Source organism: Hyla sarda, chromosome 2 (assembly GCF_029499605.1).
Source record: "Hyla sarda isolate aHylSar1 chromosome 2, aHylSar1.hap1, whole genome shotgun sequence".
Taxonomy (NCBI): Eukaryota; Metazoa; Chordata; class Amphibia; order Anura; family Hylidae; genus Hyla; species Hyla sarda.
In genome coordinates this window covers 495,145,895-495,163,439 of record NC_079190.1, presented here as the reverse complement: position 1 = coordinate 495,163,439, position 17,545 = coordinate 495,145,895, and the positions used below count along the sequence as shown (strand labels likewise).

Below are 17,545 nucleotides of genomic sequence, written 5' to 3'. Positions count from 1 at the left end.
GCCCTAACATCACTCAGCCAGGGATCGGACCAGGACACCAGAGGCACCACTGGAAGTAAGTAAAACTTTGTTGTTTTTTTTAAATACTTTTAAGTAGGCAAAATAAAAAAATCTTTAACTTTTTGCACAAAAACTAGTATATGTAAAATGGTCCTCTTCTGACTCTTATAACTCTTTTATTTTTACGTGTACGGGGATGTATGGGATCTGTTAATTTTTATTGATACCATTTTTGTTTTGATGGGACTTTTTGATTACTGCCGGTTCATTACCGTTGTATTTCATAGCTCAGACATTTATGCACACAGCAATTTTACATATGGTTTAGTTTTTTTTTTGTTTTTACACTATTTTATAAAAAAAAATGGGAAAGGGGGGGTGGGGGGTGATTCAAACCTACTACTCCCATGGAACATCATCAGTGTTTTCGGGGCTCCATTACTACAGGCTTCTGAGGCTTCCTGCAATAAAGGAGCACCGACTGCACACACTGAAGGCAGGTACGAGACCTCCATCTGTGCTCCCAGCTGATCGAGGCACTGCAATCTCATCACGGTGGTCCCGATCAGCCCACTGAGCTAAATATTCGTGCTCAACACTAATGTATGCCCAATATCCTTAGGAGTTAAAATGTTTCCTCTTATAAAGTTTTATTTGGATGGGTGTTTCTCAGGGTGCAATATTATAATGTTAGGTTTTTCTTTAATCTCTTGCAGACTGCCAATAGGCTATAGACATTTGATGGTCTGTAGTAAAAGCGTAGTTGTCATTTCAGGTGACTTTTCATAATAAGTTGTCCTGTGTGTGTGCATGAGGAGCAGCATTACTGTATATCTGGCAGTAATATCACTTGTACATGGTATTTTTCATCAGATTTCTGCTCTGCAGACTTTACTTGTAATATGTAGTTCTCCAAAAGCTGGTGGGTGAAGCTCCCCCCTCCATAGACTTGTATTACTTGTCTAGCAGACACAGGATAAAGCAGAGATGATTTTCAGGGAAGATTTGAACAGCAGGAAGGGGGTAAGAAGCATTTGAATTCTAATAAGATGAGCTAAATTACAAAATTCCTCATATTTACTTACTTACTGACCCTGACCTGGAAAGTGCTGTGCCACCTTTAATAATATTAATAACATATACTTATAAATATATATATATATATATATATATATATATATATATATATATATATACATATATATACACACACACAGACACTACTATCCATTTTATTAAACATTTTCTTTGAATATTACAAAAAATAAAAATGTATTCATATAAAAAGACGCAAAATCAGCATAAGAGCAAATTTTAACTTTCACTATTTGGATAGAGATTTGATTTAACATAAAGTAAAATTGCAGTCTGCTTTGAAAATAGGAGCATATTATATTAATTCATGAATTTCCCCAATTTCTCTTTGCCCTAGAACTCATCCAGAAATGTTTTACGGACGTAGCTTCAAAATGTTTCGCCCAGTTTGAAAAAATGTACGATGCCGCCACGGTAAGGTTCATATGCTAGAATTCTGTATTGTGTTAAGTATCACCTCTGTGTTAAGTATTTGTTGGTCTGATTATTGTCTTTTAATTGTGTAATAAGTAAAAGATGTCTATAAGTCATATACAGAATACAGCAGCATCTTGTAAATAGAGACCGGTGGCGGCGCTGTTCACACTGACTATATTGCCACGCTGAGGTTTTTGACTTCCAGAATAGCCAAGCTTGATAGAGACTCCTCAATGAAAAACCTAATAGACCTAAAAACCTAATAGACGTAATGGACTGTATGTAAACAGGGTCCCTCAGAATTTGTCAAATTAAATTTATCCAGAATATTTCTTTTAGAGGACAGATGTGGTGACACAGGGGGGGGTGTTGGTGGAAATACCTGATCACTTCGTGACGCCTGGGCACCGTTATCCTATATACGGTTCGAGGTTGGAGACAGCTTCTCCTGGGCCAGACACGGGGAGTAAATGAACACACCGACGTCAGGTTACGGATAACTGTCTTTACTGAGCTGGTGGAGATGGTAATACACATACAGCTTGCTTTAGGTGTGAGAGTGCAGGGTAACCCCTTGGGAGCCCTATTGCCTTGCGGAGACTTGTGGTGCTTACACCAAACAGATTTATACTGACTTGTGAGGCGGAAGATTGAATCCTGGTAGGTAGGATCCTGTCAAGGTACTAAAGACTTGACCGCAGAGGCGTGAACTTCCACCGTGGAAGTAATCCTTGCAGGATGACCAGTTGAAAGGTTAGATTTGAAGTAGGCCTCTCCTCAGAGCACACAACACACAGCACTCCTGAACTACACTGTAGCTCAGCTTACACTAGACTGAACAACTCCTCCCCCCACTACACTATACAGGGGAGACTTTTGGTGTTCTCATTAGCATACAGATCACATGGTCTCAATTAACTCCTTAAGGACCCAGCCATTTTACACCTTAGGACCCAGCCATTTTTTGCACATTTGACCACTGTCACTTTAAACATTAATAACTCTGGAATGCTTTTAGTTATCATTCTGATTCAGAGACTGTTTTTTCGTGACATATTCTACTTTAACATAGTGGTAAAATTTTGTGGTAAATTGCATCCTTTCTTGGTGAAAAATCCTCAAATTTGATGAAAAATTTAAAAATTTTGCATTTTTCTAACTTTGAAGCTCTCTGCTTGTAAGGAAAATGGATATTCCAAATAAATTAATTTTTATTCACATATACAATATGTCTAATTTATGTTGGCATCATAAAATTGACGTGTTTTTACTTTTGGAAGACACCAGAGGGCTTCAAAGTTCAGCAGCAATTTTCCAATTTTTCACAAAATTTCCAAACTCACAATTGTTCAGGGACCAGTTCAGGTTTGAAGTGGATTTGAAGGGTCTTCATATTAGAAATACCCCACAAATGACCCCATTATAAAAACTGCCCCCCCCCCCCCCCCAAAGTATTCAAAATGACATTCAGTCAGCGTTTTAACCCTTTAGGTGTTTCACAGGAATAGCAGCAAAGTGAAGGAGAAAATTCACAATCTTCATTTTTGACACTCGCATGTTCTTGTAGACCCAATTTTTGAATTTTTACAAGGGATAAAAGGAGAAAATGTATACTTGTATTTGTAGCCCAATTTCTCTCGAGTAAGCATATACCTCATATGTCTATGTAAAGTGTTCGGTGGGCGCAGTAGAGGCCTCAGAAGCGAAGGAGCGACAAGGGGATTTTGGAGAGTACATTTTTCGGAAATGGTTTTTGGGGGGCATGTTGCATTTAGGAAGCCCCTATGGTGCCAGAACAGCAAAGAAAAATGACATGGCATACCATTTTGGAAACTAGACCCCTTGAGGAACGTAACAAGGAATAAAGTGAGCCTTAATAACCCACAGGTGTTTCAGGACTTTTGCATATGTAAAAAAATAAAAAATACATTTCACTAAAATGTGTGTTTCCCCCCAAATTTCTAATTTTTGCAAGGGTTAATAGCAGAAAACGCCCCCCAAAATTTGTAACCCCATCTCTTCTGAGTATGGAGGTACCCCATAAGTTGACCTGAAGTGCACTACGGGCGAACTACAATGCTCAGAAGAGGAGTCATATTTGGCTTTTTGAGAGCAAATTTTGCTCGGGGGCATGTCGCATTTAGGAAGCCCCTATGGTGCCAGGACAGCAAAAAATACCCACATGGCCTACCATTTTGGAAACTAGACCCCTTGAGGAACGTAACAAGGAATAAAGTGAGCCTTAATACCCCACATGGGGTTTCACGACTTTTGCATACGTAAGAAAAGAAAAATTTCACTAAAATGTGTGTTTCCCCCCCAAATTTCACATTTTTGCAAGGGTTAATAGCAGAAAATACCCCCCAAAAATTTGTAACCCCATCTCTTCTGAGTATGGAGGTACCCCATAAGTTGACCTGAAGTACACTACGGGCGAATTACAATGCTCAGAAGGGAAGGAGTCATATTTGGCTTTTTGAGAGCAAATTTAGCTCGGGGGCATGTCGCATTTAGGAAGCCCCTATGGTGCCAGGACAGCAAAATAACCCCCACATGGCATACCATTTTGGAAAATAGACCCCTTGAGGAACATAACAAGGGGTACAGTGAGCATTTACCCCCCACTGGTGTCTGTCAGATCTTTGGAACACTGGGCTGTACAACATTTTTAATTTGCACAGCCCACTGTTCCAAAGCTCTGTCAGACACCAGTGGGGTGTAAATTCTCACTGCACCCCTCATTACATTCCGTGAGGGGTGTAGTTTCCGAAATGGGGTCACATGTGGGGTTTAGTTTTTTTTGCGTTTGTCAAAACCGCTGTAACAATCAGCCACCCCTGTGCAAATCACATCAAATGTACATGGTGCACTCTCCCTTCTGGGCCTTGTTGTGCGCCCCCAGAGCACTTTGCGCCCACATATGGGGTATCTCGGGAGAAATTGCATTACAAATTTTGGGGGTCTTTTTTCCCTTTTACCTCTTGTCAAAATGAAAAGTATAGGGCAACACCAGCATGTTAGTGTAAAAAAAATATTTTTTTACACTAACATGCTGGTGTAGACCACAACTTCACCTTTTCATAAGGGGTGAAAGGAGAAAAAGCCCCCCAAATTTTGTTAGGCAATTTCTCCTGAGTACGGCGATACCCCATATGTGGCCCTAAACTGTTGCCTTGAAATACGACAGGGCTCCAAAGTGAGAGCGCCATGCGCACTTGAGGCCTGAATTAGGGATTTGCATAGGGGTGGACATAGGGGTATTCTACGCCAGTGATTCCCAAACAGGGTGCCTCCAGCTGTTGCAAAACTCCCAGCATGCTTGGACAGTCAACGGCTATCTGGCAATACTGGGAGTTTTTGTTTTGCAACAGCTCGAGGCTTCATTTTGGAAACAGTGGCGTACCAGACATTTTTCATTTTTATTGGGGAGGGGTATGTGTATATGAAGTGTTTTTTGCTTTTTATTTTATTTTGTGATAGTGTAGTGTTTTTTGGGTACATTCACACGGGTGGGGGATTACAGCGAGTTTCCCCCTGCGAGTTTGAGCTGCCGCGCAAAGTTTGCTGCATCGCAAACTTGCAGCCTGATACTCACTGTAAGCCAGGGAGGGGGGGGGGGACCTCCAGCTGTTGCAAAACTACAACTCCCAGCGTGCACAGTCTATCAGTGCATACTGGTAGTTATTGTTTTGCAACAGCTGGAGGCACACGGGTTGGGAAACACTGAGTTAGGAAACAGACAATGTTTCCCAACCAGTGTGCCTCCAGTTGTTGCAAAACCACAACTCCCAAACATTCTCAGGCATGCTGGAAGTAGTAGTTCAGCAACATCTTTAGAGCCAGATGTTGCCGAACTACAACTCCCAGCATGCTTGGAGTTGTAGTTTTGCAACATCTGGAGGACTACAGTTTGCAGACCACTAATACAGTGGTTCCCATCTGTGCCCTTCCAGATGTTGCAAAACTACAACTCCCAGTATGCCAAAACTGTCCAGGCATGCTGGGAGTTGTAGTTCTGCAAGATCTGAAGGGCCAGATGTTACAGAACTACAACTCCCAGCATGCCTGGACAGTAAGGGCATGCTGAGGATGTGTAGTTTTGCAACATCTGGAAGGGCACAGTGGTCCCAAAACTGCAGACCTCCAGATGTTGCAAAACTGCAACTCCCAGCATGCCCAGACGCCAAGGGCTGTCTGGGCATGCTGGGAGTTGTAGTGTAAGGGGACCAGATGGAGCAGTCCACATCGCTTTACGGCGGTCTGGAATGCTGCAAAGGTCCCGCGGCGCCGCCGAATATCCACTTGCCACCGCCGCCTGTTGCCACCGCCACCATCTCCGCCGCCGGGATCAGGGTCCTCAGGTACGAGGTAAGTACCGGGGCCGGTCCCCAGAACTCCCCCATCCCCCGCCGCGTCCTCCAGTCTTCCTCCCGTTCTCTCCGGACTTCCAGGGGCTGGGCAGGGCGGGAGGAAGTAATCGCCCCCCCCCCCCTCCCCTGCGATTGGTCGGTTAGCTAACCGAGGAATCGCAGTTTATAGGAGGAGGTGGCAGGCTAGCCACCTCGCTCCTATACTTCAGCATGGTCCTGGCTGTGTGTGACAACCGGGATCATGCAAAATTACCGGGCGGTCGGGTCCCAGAGACCCGATCAGCCCGGTATCGCCGCAGATCGCATGGGCGATTTCCCTCGCGATTTGCGGCGATCATGGCCGGAAGCAGGCATCCGCTTCCGATCTCTGCCCGGTGCGCGGCAGGGACCGGAAAACGCCATGACGTACTCATACGTCATGGGTCCTTAAAGCCCAGGGTGCAGAGACGTATGCATACGTCATGGGTCCTTAAGGGGTTAAAGGTACAGTCACATATAAAACATATACACATAACAATAAAATAATTAATTTAGGAAAATATATTCTCTGACATTACAATATACAAAATTTATTTTAGGACTCACCTTGTGCTGCCAAGCTGCCCGAGACAGTCCAAAGCCACAGGACAGCCTATCAAGAGTTTGTTAGACAATAAAAATGGCCTGTAGTTGCTCAAGGACCTTCTCGTCTCCCCTTGCACATCGTATTTACAAGACAAGTTCCAGGGAGAGAGCACGTTCTGAAATGTTGGGCAGTAATTCTCCTTTACTTTGCGCCAACATCTAAATCTTCTTTTGATCATATATTGAAGGGACAATGTGCCTCTTTGAGAAGACCAACAAACTGGAGTGTGGAGTCATAAGTTATGCAGTGCTTCATAGGAAAAGTAGCCCTCCACTGCCACGTATTAGAAGTAGCCTTACCTGGAACCAATGTTTGACCATTAAAGGGGTACTCCACCCCTAGACATCTTATACCCTATCTAAAGGTTAAAGGATAAGATGTCTGATCAAGGGGGTCGCACCGCTGGGAACCCCTGCGATCATGACTGCGGCACCCCAGACATCCAGTGCGCTGAACAAACTTCACTCCGTGGCGGATGACTGGCGATTCAGGGTGGAGGCTCGTGACATCACGGCCATGCCCCGCTTGTGACATCACGGCCATGCCCCCTCAATGCAAGTCTATGGGAAGGGGCGTGATAGATGTCACGCCCCTTCCCATAGACTTGCATTGAGGGGGCATAGCCGTGACGCCAAGAGCGGGGCACGGCCGGGACGTCAAGAACCTCCAGCGCTGCACCCGGCACTCAAAACGAATGCCGGGTGCAGCAGGGACCCCCGCGATCAGACATCTTATCCCCTATCCTTTGGATCTCAAACATGAAGTGAACTCCTGGGTCTTTATCATCGTTATTATACACCAGGGTAGATGTCAACTACTCCAGGCCCGAGGTATCTCTGCTGTTTGTTGGAACATTTCACAGATTGTCTACAATATGAATTGGGATAGAAAAACTCTTGATCATTTTTTATATGTTGCATAAGAAGAAAATTGTTCTTTTTTTTTTTTTCACCTAAATAATGTTAAATCTTTGCTCACACTTTTCTTTTATGTTCCAAGAACCACATTGAGGAAATATCTTACAAGCAGAAAAAGGAAGCGGAAGGGGTGATCAAATTACAGTTCAAAATGGAGAAAATCATTTATTGCCAGGACTCTCTGTACAGTGAAGCTTTGTCAGCTATAAGAACTGCAGAGAGAAACAATGGGCTAACCGAGGAGCAGCTGTCTTTAAATCAGTTGACCTCTCATATGGAGGCGTACTTTCAGGTGAGTGACTCTTTAGGATTTAGGGTTATTAATGCATGACATGAAAAGTCAGTTCTGGAAAAATATCTCCTACAGGACCATCCCCTGTGTGGTGTAGTATGGAGGATCGCTCCTGTGTGGTGTAGTATAGAGGATCTGTCCTGTGTGGTGTAGTATGGAGGATCGCTCCTGTGTGGTGTAGTATAGAGGATCTCTCCTGTGTGGTGTAGTATAGAGGATCTGTCCTGTGTGGTGTAGTATAGAGGATCTGTCCTGTGTGTGGTGTAGTATAGAGGATCTCTCCTATGTGGTGTAGTATGGAGGATCGCTCCTGTGTGGTGTAGTATAGAGGATCTCTCCTGTGTGGGGTAGTATAGAGGATCTCTCCTGTGTGGTGTAGTGTAGAGGATCTCTCCTGTGTGGTGTAGTATAGAGGATCTCTCCTGTGTGGTGTAGTATAGAGGATCTGTCCTGTGTGGTGTAGTATAGAGGATCTCTCCTGTGTGGTGTAGTATAGAGGATCTGTCCTGTGTGGTGTAGTATAGAGGATCTCTCCTGTGTGGTGTAGTATAGAGGATCTGTCCTGTGTGGTGTAGTATAGAGGATCTCTCCTGTGTGATGTAGTGTAGAGGATCTCTCCTGTGTGGTGTAATATAGAGGATCTCTCCTGTGTGGTGTAGTATATAGGATCTCTCCTGTGTGGTGTAGTATAGAGGATCTCTCCTGTGTGGTGTAGTATAGAGGATCTCTCCTGTGTGGTGTAGTAGAGAGGATCTCACCTGTGTGGTGTAGTATAGAGGATCTGTCCTGTGTGGTGTAGTATAGAGGATCTCTCCTGTGTGGTGTAGTATAGAGGATCTCTCCTGTGTGGTGTAGTATATAGGATCTCTCCTGTGTGGTGTAGTATAGAGGATCTCTCCTGTGTGGTGTAGTATAGAGGATCTCTCCTGTGTGGTGTAGTATAGAGGATCTGTCCTGTGTGGTGCAGTATAGAGGATCTCTCCTGTGTGGTGTAGTATAGAGGATCTCTCCTGTGTGGTGTAGTATAGAGGATCTGTCCTGTGTGTGGTGTAGTATAGAGGATCTCTCCTGTGTGGTGTAATATAGAGGATCTGTCCTGTGTGGTGTAGTATAGAGGATCTCTCCTCTGTGTTGTAGTATAGAGGATCTCTCCTGTGTGGTGTAGTATAGAGGATCTGTCCTGTGTGGTGTAGTATAGAGGATCTGTCCTGTGTGTGGTGTAGTATAGAGGATCTCTCCTGTGTGGTGTAGTATAGAGGATCTGTCCTGTGTGGTGTAGTATAGAGGATCTCTCCTGTGTGGTGTAGTATAGAGGATATCTCCTGTGTGGTGTAGTATAGAGGATCTGTCCTGTGTGGTGTAGTATAGAGGATCTGTCCTGTGTGGTATAGTATAGAGGATCTCTCCTGTGTGGTGTAGTATAGAGGATCTCTCCTGTGTGGTGTAGTATAGAGGATCTGTCCTGTGTGGTGTAGTATAGAGGATCTCTCCTGTGGGGTGTAGTATAGAGGATCTGTCCTGTGTGTGTTGTAGTATAGAGGATCTCTCCTGTGTGGTGTAGTATAGAGGATCTCTCCTGTGTGGTGTAGTATAGAGGATCTCTCCTGTGTGGTGTAGTATAGAGGATCTGTCCTGTGTGGTGCAGTATAGAGGATCTCTCCTGTGTGGTGTAGTATAGAGGATCTGTCCTGTGTGTGTTGTAGTATAGAGGATCTCTCCTGTGGGGTGTAGTATAGAGGATCTGTCCTGTGTGTGTTGTAGTATAGAGGATCTCTCCTGTGGGGTGTAGTATAGAGGATCTCTCCTGTGTGGTAGAGTATAGAGGATCTCTCCTGTGTGGTGTAGTATAGAGGATCTGTCCTGTGTGGTGCAGTATAGAGGATCTCTCCTGTGTGGTGTAGTATAGAGGATCTGTCCTGTGTGTGGTGTAGTATAGAGGGTCTGTCCTGTGTGGTGTAGTATAGAGGATCTGTCCTGTGTGGTGTAGTATAGAGGATCTGTCCTGTGTGTGGTGTAGTATAGAGGATCTCTCCTGTGTGGTGTAGTATAGAGGATCTCTCCTGTGTGGTGTAGTATAGAGGATCTCTCCTGTGTGGTGTAGTATAGAGGATCTGTCCTGTGTGGTGTAGTATAGAGGATCTGTCCTGTGTGGTGTAGTATAGAGGATCTGTTCTGTGTGGTGTATTATAGAGGATCTGTCCTGTGTGGTGTAGTATAGAGGATCTGTCCTGTGTGGTGTAGTATAGAGGATCTCTCCTCTGTGTTGTAGTATAGAGGATCTCTCCTGTGTGGTGTAGTATAGAGGATCTGTCCTGTGTGGTGTAGTATAGAGGATCTGTCCTGTGTGGTGTAGTATAGAGGATCTGTCCTGTGTGGTGTAGTATAGAGGATCTCTCCTGTGTGGCGTAGTATAGAGGATCTGTCCTGTGTGTGGTGTAGTATAGAGGATCTGTCCTGTGTGGTGTAGTATAGAGGATCTGTCCTGTGTGGTGTAGTATAGAGGATCTGTCCTGTGTGGTGTAGTATAGAGGATCTGTCCTGTGTTGTGTAGTATAGAGGATCTCTCCTGTGTGGTGTAGTATAGAGGATCTGTCCTGTGTGGTGTAGTATAGAGGATCTGTCCTGTGTGGTGTAGTATAGAGGATCTCTCCTCTGTGTTGTAGTATAGAGGATCTGTCCTGTGTGGTGTAGTATAGAGGATCTGTCCTGTGTGGTGTAGTATAGAGGATCTCTCCTGTGTGGTGTAGTATAGAGGATCTGTCCTGTGTGGTGTAGTATAGAGGATCTGTCCTGTGTGGTGTAGTATAGAGGATCTCTCCTGTGTGGTGTAGTATAGAGGATCTCTCCTGTGTGGTGTAGTATAGAGGATCTCTCCTGTGTGGTGTAGTATAGAGGATCTGTCCTGTGTGGTGTAGTATAGAGGATCTGTCCTGTGTGGTGTAGTATAGAGGATCTCTCCTGTGTGGTGTAGTATAGAGGATCTCTCCTCTGTGTTGTAGTAAAGAGGATCTGTCCTGTGTGTGTTGTAGTATAGAGGATCTGTCCTGTGTGTGTTGTAGTATAGAGGATCTGTCCTGTGTGTGTTGTAGTATAGAGGATCTGTCCTGTGTGTGTTGTAGTATAGAGGATCTGTCCTGTATGTGTTGTAGTATAGAGGATCTGTCCTGTGTGGTGTAGTATAGAGGATCTCTCCTGTGTGGTGTAGTATAGAGGATCTGTCCTGTGTGTGTTGTAGTATAGAGGATCTGTCCTGTGTGGTGTAGTATAGAGGATCTCTCCTGTGTGGTGTAGTATAGAGGATCTGTCCTGTGTGTGTTGTAGTATAGAGGATCTGTCCTGTGTGTGTTGCAGTATAGAGGATCTGTCCTGTGTGTGGTGTAGTATAGAGGATCTGTCCTGTGTGTGTTGTAGTATAGAGGATCTGTCCTGTGTGGTGTAGTATAGAGGATCTCTCCTGTGTGGTGTAGTATAGAGGATCTGTCCTGTGTGGTGTAGTATAGAGGATCTGTCCTGTGTGGTGTAGTATAGAGGATTTCTCCTGTGTGGTGTAGTATAGAGGATCTCTCCTGTGTGGTGTAGTATAGAGGATCTCTCCTCTGTGTTGTAGTATAGAGGATCTGTCCTGTGTGGTGTAGTATAGAGGATCTGTCCTGTGTGGTGTAGTATAGAGGATCCGTCCTGTGTGGTGTAGTATAGAGGATCTCTCCTCTGTGTTGTAGTATAGAGGATCTGTCCTGTGTGTGGTGTAGTATAGAGGATCTGTCCTGTGTGGTGTAGTATAGAGGATCTCTCCTCTGTGTTGTAGTATAGAGGATCTGTCCTGTGTGGTGTAGTATAGAGGATCCGTCCTGTGTGGTGTAGTATAGAGGATCTCTCCTCTGTGTTGTAGTATAGAGGATCTGTCCTGTGTGTGGTGTAGTATAGAGGATCTCTCCTCTGTGTTGTAGTATAGAGGATCTCTCCTGTGTGTGGTGTAGTATAGAGGATCTCTCCTATGTGGTGTAGTATAGAGGATCTCTCCTATGTGGTGTAGTATAGAGGATCGCTCCTGTGTGGTGTAGTATAGAGGATTTCTCCTGTGTGGTGTAGTATAGAGGATCTCTCCTGTGTGGTGTAGTATAGAGGATCTCTCCTCTGTGTTGTAGTATAGAGGATCTGTCCTGTGTGGTGTAGTATAGAGGATCTGTCCTGTGTGGTGTAGTATAGAGGATCTGTCCTGTGTGGTGTAGTATAGAGGATCTGTCCTGTGTGGTGTAGTATAGAGGATCCGTCCTGTGTGGTGCAGTATAGAGGATCTCTCCTCTGTGTTGTAGTATAGAGGATCTGTCCTGTGTGTGGTGTAGTATAGAGGATCTGTCCTGTGTGGTGTAGTATAGAGGATCTCTCCTCTGTGTTGTAGTATAGAGGATCTGTCCTGTGTGGTGTAGTATAGAGGATCCGTCCTGTGTGGTGTAGTATAGAGGATCTGTCCTGTGTGGTGTAGTATAGAGGATCTGTCCTGTGTGGTGTAGTATAGAGGATCTCTCCTGTGTGGTGTAGTATAGAGGATCTCTCCTGTGTGGTGTAGTATAGAGGATCTGTCCTGTGTGGTGTAGTATAGAGAATCTCTCCTGTGTGGTGTAGTATAGAGGATCTCTCCTCTGTGTTGTAGTATAGAGGATCTCTCCTGTGTGTGGTGTAGTATAGAGGATCTGTCCTGTGTGTGGTGTAGTATAGAGGATCTGTCCTGTGTGGTGTAGTATAGAGGATATTTCCTGTGTGGTGTAGTATAGAGGATCTCTCCTGTGTGGTGTAGTATAGAGGATCTGTCCTGTGTGGTGTAGTATAGAGGATCTCTCCTCTGTGTTGTAGTATAGAGGATCTGTCCTGTGTGGTGTAGTATAGAGGATATTTCCTGTGTGGTGTAGTATAGAGGATCTCTCCTGTGTGGTGTAGTATAGAGGATCTGTCCTGTGTGTGGTGTAGTATAGAGGATCTGTCCTGTGTGGTGTAGTATAGAGGATCTGTCCTGTGTGTTGTAGTATAGAGGATCTGTCCTGTGTGGTGTAGTATAGAGGATCTGTCCTGTGTGGTGTAGTATAGAGGATCTCTCCTGTGTGGTGTAGTATAGAGGATCTCTCCTGTGTGGTGTAGTATAGAGGATCTCTCCTGTGTGGTGTAGTATAGAGGATCTCTCCTGTGTGGTGTAATATAGAGGATCTCTCCTCTGTGTTGTAGTATAGAGGATCTATCCTGTGTGGTGTAATATAGAGGATCTCTCCTGTGTGGTGTAGTATAGAGGATCTGTCCTGTGTGGTGTAGTATAGAGGATCTCTCCTCTGTGTTGTAGTATAGAGGATCTGTCCTGTGTGGTGTAATATAGAGGATCTCTCCTGTGTGGTGTAGTATAGAGGATCTGTCCTGTGTGGTGCAGTATAGAGGATCTCTCCTCTGTGTTGTAGTATAGAGGATCTGTCCTGTGTGGTGTAATATAGAGGATCTCTCCTGTGTGGTGTAGTATAGAGGATCTGTCCTGTGTGGTGTAGTATAGAGGATCTCTCCTGTGTGGTGTAGTATAGAGGATCTCTCCTGTGTGGTGTAGTATAGAGGATCTCTCCTGTGTGGTGTAGTATAGAGGATCTGTCCTGTGTGTGGTGTAGTATAGAGGATCTCTCCTGTGTGTGTTGTAGTATAGAGGATCTGTCCTGTGTGTGGTGTAGTATAGAGGATCTGTCCTGTGTGGTGTAGTATAGAGGATCTCTCCTCTGTGTTGTAGTATAGAGGATCTGTCCTGTCTGTGGTGTAGTATAGAGGATCTCTCCTGTGTGGTGTAGTATAGAGGATCTCTCCTGTGTGGTGTTGTATAGAGGATCTGTCCTGTGTGGTGTAGTATAGAGGATCTCTCCTGTGTGGTGTAGTATAGAGGATCTCTCCTGTGTGGTGTAGTATAGAGGATCTGTCCTGTGTGGTGTAGTATAGAGGATGTGTCCTGTCTGTGGTGTAGTATAGAGGATCTCTCCTGTGTGTTGTAGTATAGAGGATGTGTCCTGTGTGGTGTAGTATAGAGGATCTCTCCTGTGTGGTGTAGTATAGAGGATCTCTCCTGTGTGGTGTAGTATAGAGGATCTCTCCTCTGTGTTGTAGTATAGAGGATCTGTCCTGTGTGGTGTAGTATAGAGGATCTCTCCTGTGTGGTGTAGTATAGAGGATCTCTCCTGTGTGGTGTAGTATAGAGGATCTCTCCTGTGTGGTGTAGTATAGAGGATCTCTCCTGTGTGGTGTAGTATAGAGGATCTCTCTTGTGTGGTGTAGTATAGAGGATCTCTCCTGTGTGGTGTAGTATATAGGATCTCTCTTGTGTGGTGTAGTATAGAGGATCTCTCCTGTGTGGTGTAGTATAGAGGATCTGTCCTGTGTGGTGTAGTATAGAGGATCTCTCCTGTGTGGTGTAGTATAGAGGATCTGTCCTGTGTGGTGTAGTATAGAGGATGTGTCCTGTCTGTGGTGTAGTATAGAGGATCTCTCCTGTGTGTTGTAGTATAGAGGATCTCTCCTGTGTGGTGTAGTATGGAGGATCTCTCCTGTGTGGTGTAGTATGGAGGATCTCTCCTGTGTGGTGTAGTATAGAGGATCTCTCCTCTGTGTTGTAGTATAGAGGATCTGTCCTGTGTGGTGTAGTATAGAGGATCTCTCCTGTGTGGTGTAGTATAGAGGATCTCTCCTGTGTGGTGTAGTATAGAGGATCTCTCCTGTGTGGTGTAGTATAGAGGATCTGTCCTGTGTGGTGCAGTATAGAGGATCTCACCTGTGTGGTGTAGTATAGAGGATCTGTCCTGTGTGGTGTAGTATAGAGGATCTCTCCTGTGTGGTGTAGTATAGAGGATCTCTCCTGTGTGGTGTAGTATAGAGGATCTCTCCTGTGTGGTGTAGTATAGAGGATCTCTCCTGTGTGGTGTAGTATAGAGGATCTGTCCTGTGTGTTGTAGTATAGAGGATCTGTCCTGTGTGGTGTAGTATAGAGGATCTCTCCTCTGTGTTGTAGTATAGAGGATCTGTCCTGTGTGGTGTAGTATAGAGGATCTGTCCTGTGTGGTGTAGTATAGAGGATCTGTCCTGTGTGGTGTAGTATAGAGGATCTGTCCTGTGTGTTGTAGTATAGAGGATCTGTCCTGTGTGGTGTAGTATAGAGGATCTCTCCTCTGTGTTGTAGTATAGAGGATCTGTCCTGTGTGGTGTAGTATAGAGGATCTGTCCTGTGTGGTGTAGTATAGAGGATCTGTCCTGTGTGGTGTAGTATAGAGGATCTGTCCTGTGTGGTGTAGTATAGAGGATCTGTCCTGTGTGTGGTGTAGTATAGAGGATCTCTCCTGTGTGGTGTAGTATAGAGGATCTCTCCTGTGTGGTGTAGTATAGAGGATCTCTCCTGTGTGGTGTAGTATAGAGGATCTCTCCTGTGTGGTGTAGTATAGAGGATCTGTCCTGTGTGGTGTAGTATAGAGGATGTGTCCTGTGTGGTGTAGTATAGAGGATCTCTCCTGTGTGGTGTAGTATAGAGGATCTCTCCTGTGTGGTGTAGTATAGAGGATCTCTCCTGTGTGGTGTAGTATAGAGGATCTCTCCTGTGTGTTGTAGTATAGAGGATCTCTCCTGTGTGTTGTAGTATAGAGGATCTCTCCTGTGTGTGGTGTAGTATAGAGGGTCTGTCCTGTGTGGTGTAGTATAGAGGATCTGTCCTGTGTGGTGTAGTATGGAGGATCTGTCCTGTGTGGTGTAGTATAGAGGATCTCTCCTGTGTGTTGTAGTATAGAGGATCTCTCCTGTGTGTGGTGTAGTATAGAGGGTCTGTCCTGTGTGGTGTAGTATAGAGGATCTGTCCTGTGTGGTGTAGTATAGAGGATCTCTCCTGTGTGGTGTAGTATAGAGGATCTCTCCTGTGTGTTGTAGTATAGAGGATCTGTCCTGTGTGGTGTAGTATAGAGGATCTGTCCTGTGTGGTGTAGTATAGAGGATCTCTCCTGTGTGGTGTAGTATAGAGGATCTGTCCTGTGTGGTGCAGTATAGAGGATCTGTCCTGTGTGGTGTAGTATAGAGGATCTGTCCTGTGTGGTGTAGTATAGAGGATCTCTCCTGTGTGGTGTAGTATAGAGGATCTGTCCTGTGTGGTGTAGTATAGAGGATCTGTCCTGTGTGGTGCAGTATAGAGGATCTGTCCTGTGTAGTGTAGTATAGAGGATCTGTCCTGTGTGGTGTAGTATAGAGGATCTCTCCTGTGTGGTGTAGTATAGAGGATCTGTCCTGTCTGTGGTGTAGTATAGAGGATCTCTCCTGTGTGGTGTAGTATAGAGGATCTGTCCTGTGTGGTGTAGTATAGAGGATCTCTCCTGTGTGGTGTAGTATAGAGGATCTCTCCTGTGTGGTGCAGTATAGAGGATCTCTCCTGTGTGGTGTAGTATAGAGGATCTCTCCTCTTTGTTGTAGTATAGAGGATCTCTCCTGTGTGTGGTGTAGTATAGAGGATCTGTCCTGTGTGTGGTGTAGTATAGAGGTTCTCTCCCGTGTGGTGTAGTATAGAGGATCTCTCCTGTGTGGTGTAGTATAGAGGATCTGTCCTGTGTGGTGTAGTATAGAGGATCTCTCCTGTGTGGTGCAGTATAGAGGATCTCTCCTGTGTGGTGTAGTATAGAGGATCTCTCCTGTGTGTTGTAGTATAGAGGATCTGTCCTGTGTGGTGTAGTATAGAGGATCTCTCCTGTGTGGTGTAGTATAGAGGATCTCTCCTGTGTGGTGTAGTATAGAGGATCTCTCCTGTGTGGTGTAGTATAGAGGATTTCTCCTGTGTGGTGTAGTATAGAGGATCTCTCCTGTGTGGTGTAGTATAGAGGATCTCTCCTGTGTGGTGTAGTATAGAGGATCTCTCCTGTGTGGTGTAGTATAGAGGATCTCTCCTGTGTGTTGTAGTATAGAGGATCTGTCCTGTGTGGTGTAGTATAGAGGATCTGTCCTGTGTGTGGTGTAGTATAGAGGATCTCTCCTGTGTGGTGTAGTATAGAGGATCTCTCCTGTGTGGTGTAGTATAGAGGATCTCTCCTCTGTGTTGTAGTATAGAGGATCTCTCCTCTGTGTTGTAGTATAGAGGATCTCTCCTGTGTGGTGTAGTATAGAGGATCGGTCAGACTATTATTATTAATTTCTCTTCCAGAATACGACTAATCGTTTGGCCAATCAGGTCCCTCTGATTATTCAGCATCACGTTCTGAATGAGTTTAAGGACCAACTAATAAATCACATGATCCGTCTGCTGGAAGGAAGAAACAAGAATGAGCTGCTTGAAGAAAGAGACGGCCTGTCCGGAGAGAGACAGAGGCTGAAGGATAAGATTCAGCTCGCCCGGGAACGTTTACAAAGATATTTAAACCAGAGTGATTGATAGAACAGTCTCTTCTCTATGGACTTCATGTTACAGGGGGAAATCCTCATTGTTGTATGAAATAAACTTTTCTTTTAGAAGAGCGATTGACAATTAATGGCCCAGGAGCTGTACATGGCCCTCACGGCCTCAACCATATATTCTTTAATATAGTCATAGGCCTAATAGAAAGGTTCATGTATCAATATAAACACAAGTCACTGTATAGAACTGCACTTAGATTGTCTAAGGCCCCATTCATATGACATTTTGGCCACACGTCTCAACCTGTCTTATGGGGATGCCCATGTATAGCCCGTCTTGTTGCCAAAGTGGGCATTGATTTTACTGGGCCAAATGTCATCTAATAGTTACCATGTTTTGTTTTTTGTTTTTTAACAGTTTTTATTGCGATGTAATTGCATAATAAAAGAATGATGTAAA

At 44.7% G+C, this 17,545-nt stretch overlaps 1 protein-coding gene across 2 annotated transcripts; it reads left to right on the top strand.

The window, feature by feature from the left end:
- Positions 1 to 1,300: 1,300 nt before the first annotated feature.
- On the top strand, positions 1,301 to 17,544 carry LOC130357176 (protein Mx1-like). Of its 2 annotated transcripts, none has more exons than XM_056559700.1 (3): positions 1,301 to 1,509; positions 7,507 to 7,716; positions 16,895 to 17,544. In XM_056559700.1, exons 1-3 carry the CDS (start codon positions 1,492 to 1,494, stop codon positions 17,120 to 17,122), a joined length of 456 nt encoding a protein of 151 aa, XP_056415675.1. In that variant the 5' UTR covers positions 1,301 to 1,491; the 3' UTR covers positions 17,123 to 17,544. The 2 variants fall into 2 exon arrangements, with proteins under 2 accessions (XP_056415675.1, XP_056415676.1); XM_056559701.1 differs by lacking the exon at positions 1,301 to 1,509 and adding an exon at positions 7,201 to 7,337.
- Position 17,545: the final 1 nt, after the last annotated feature.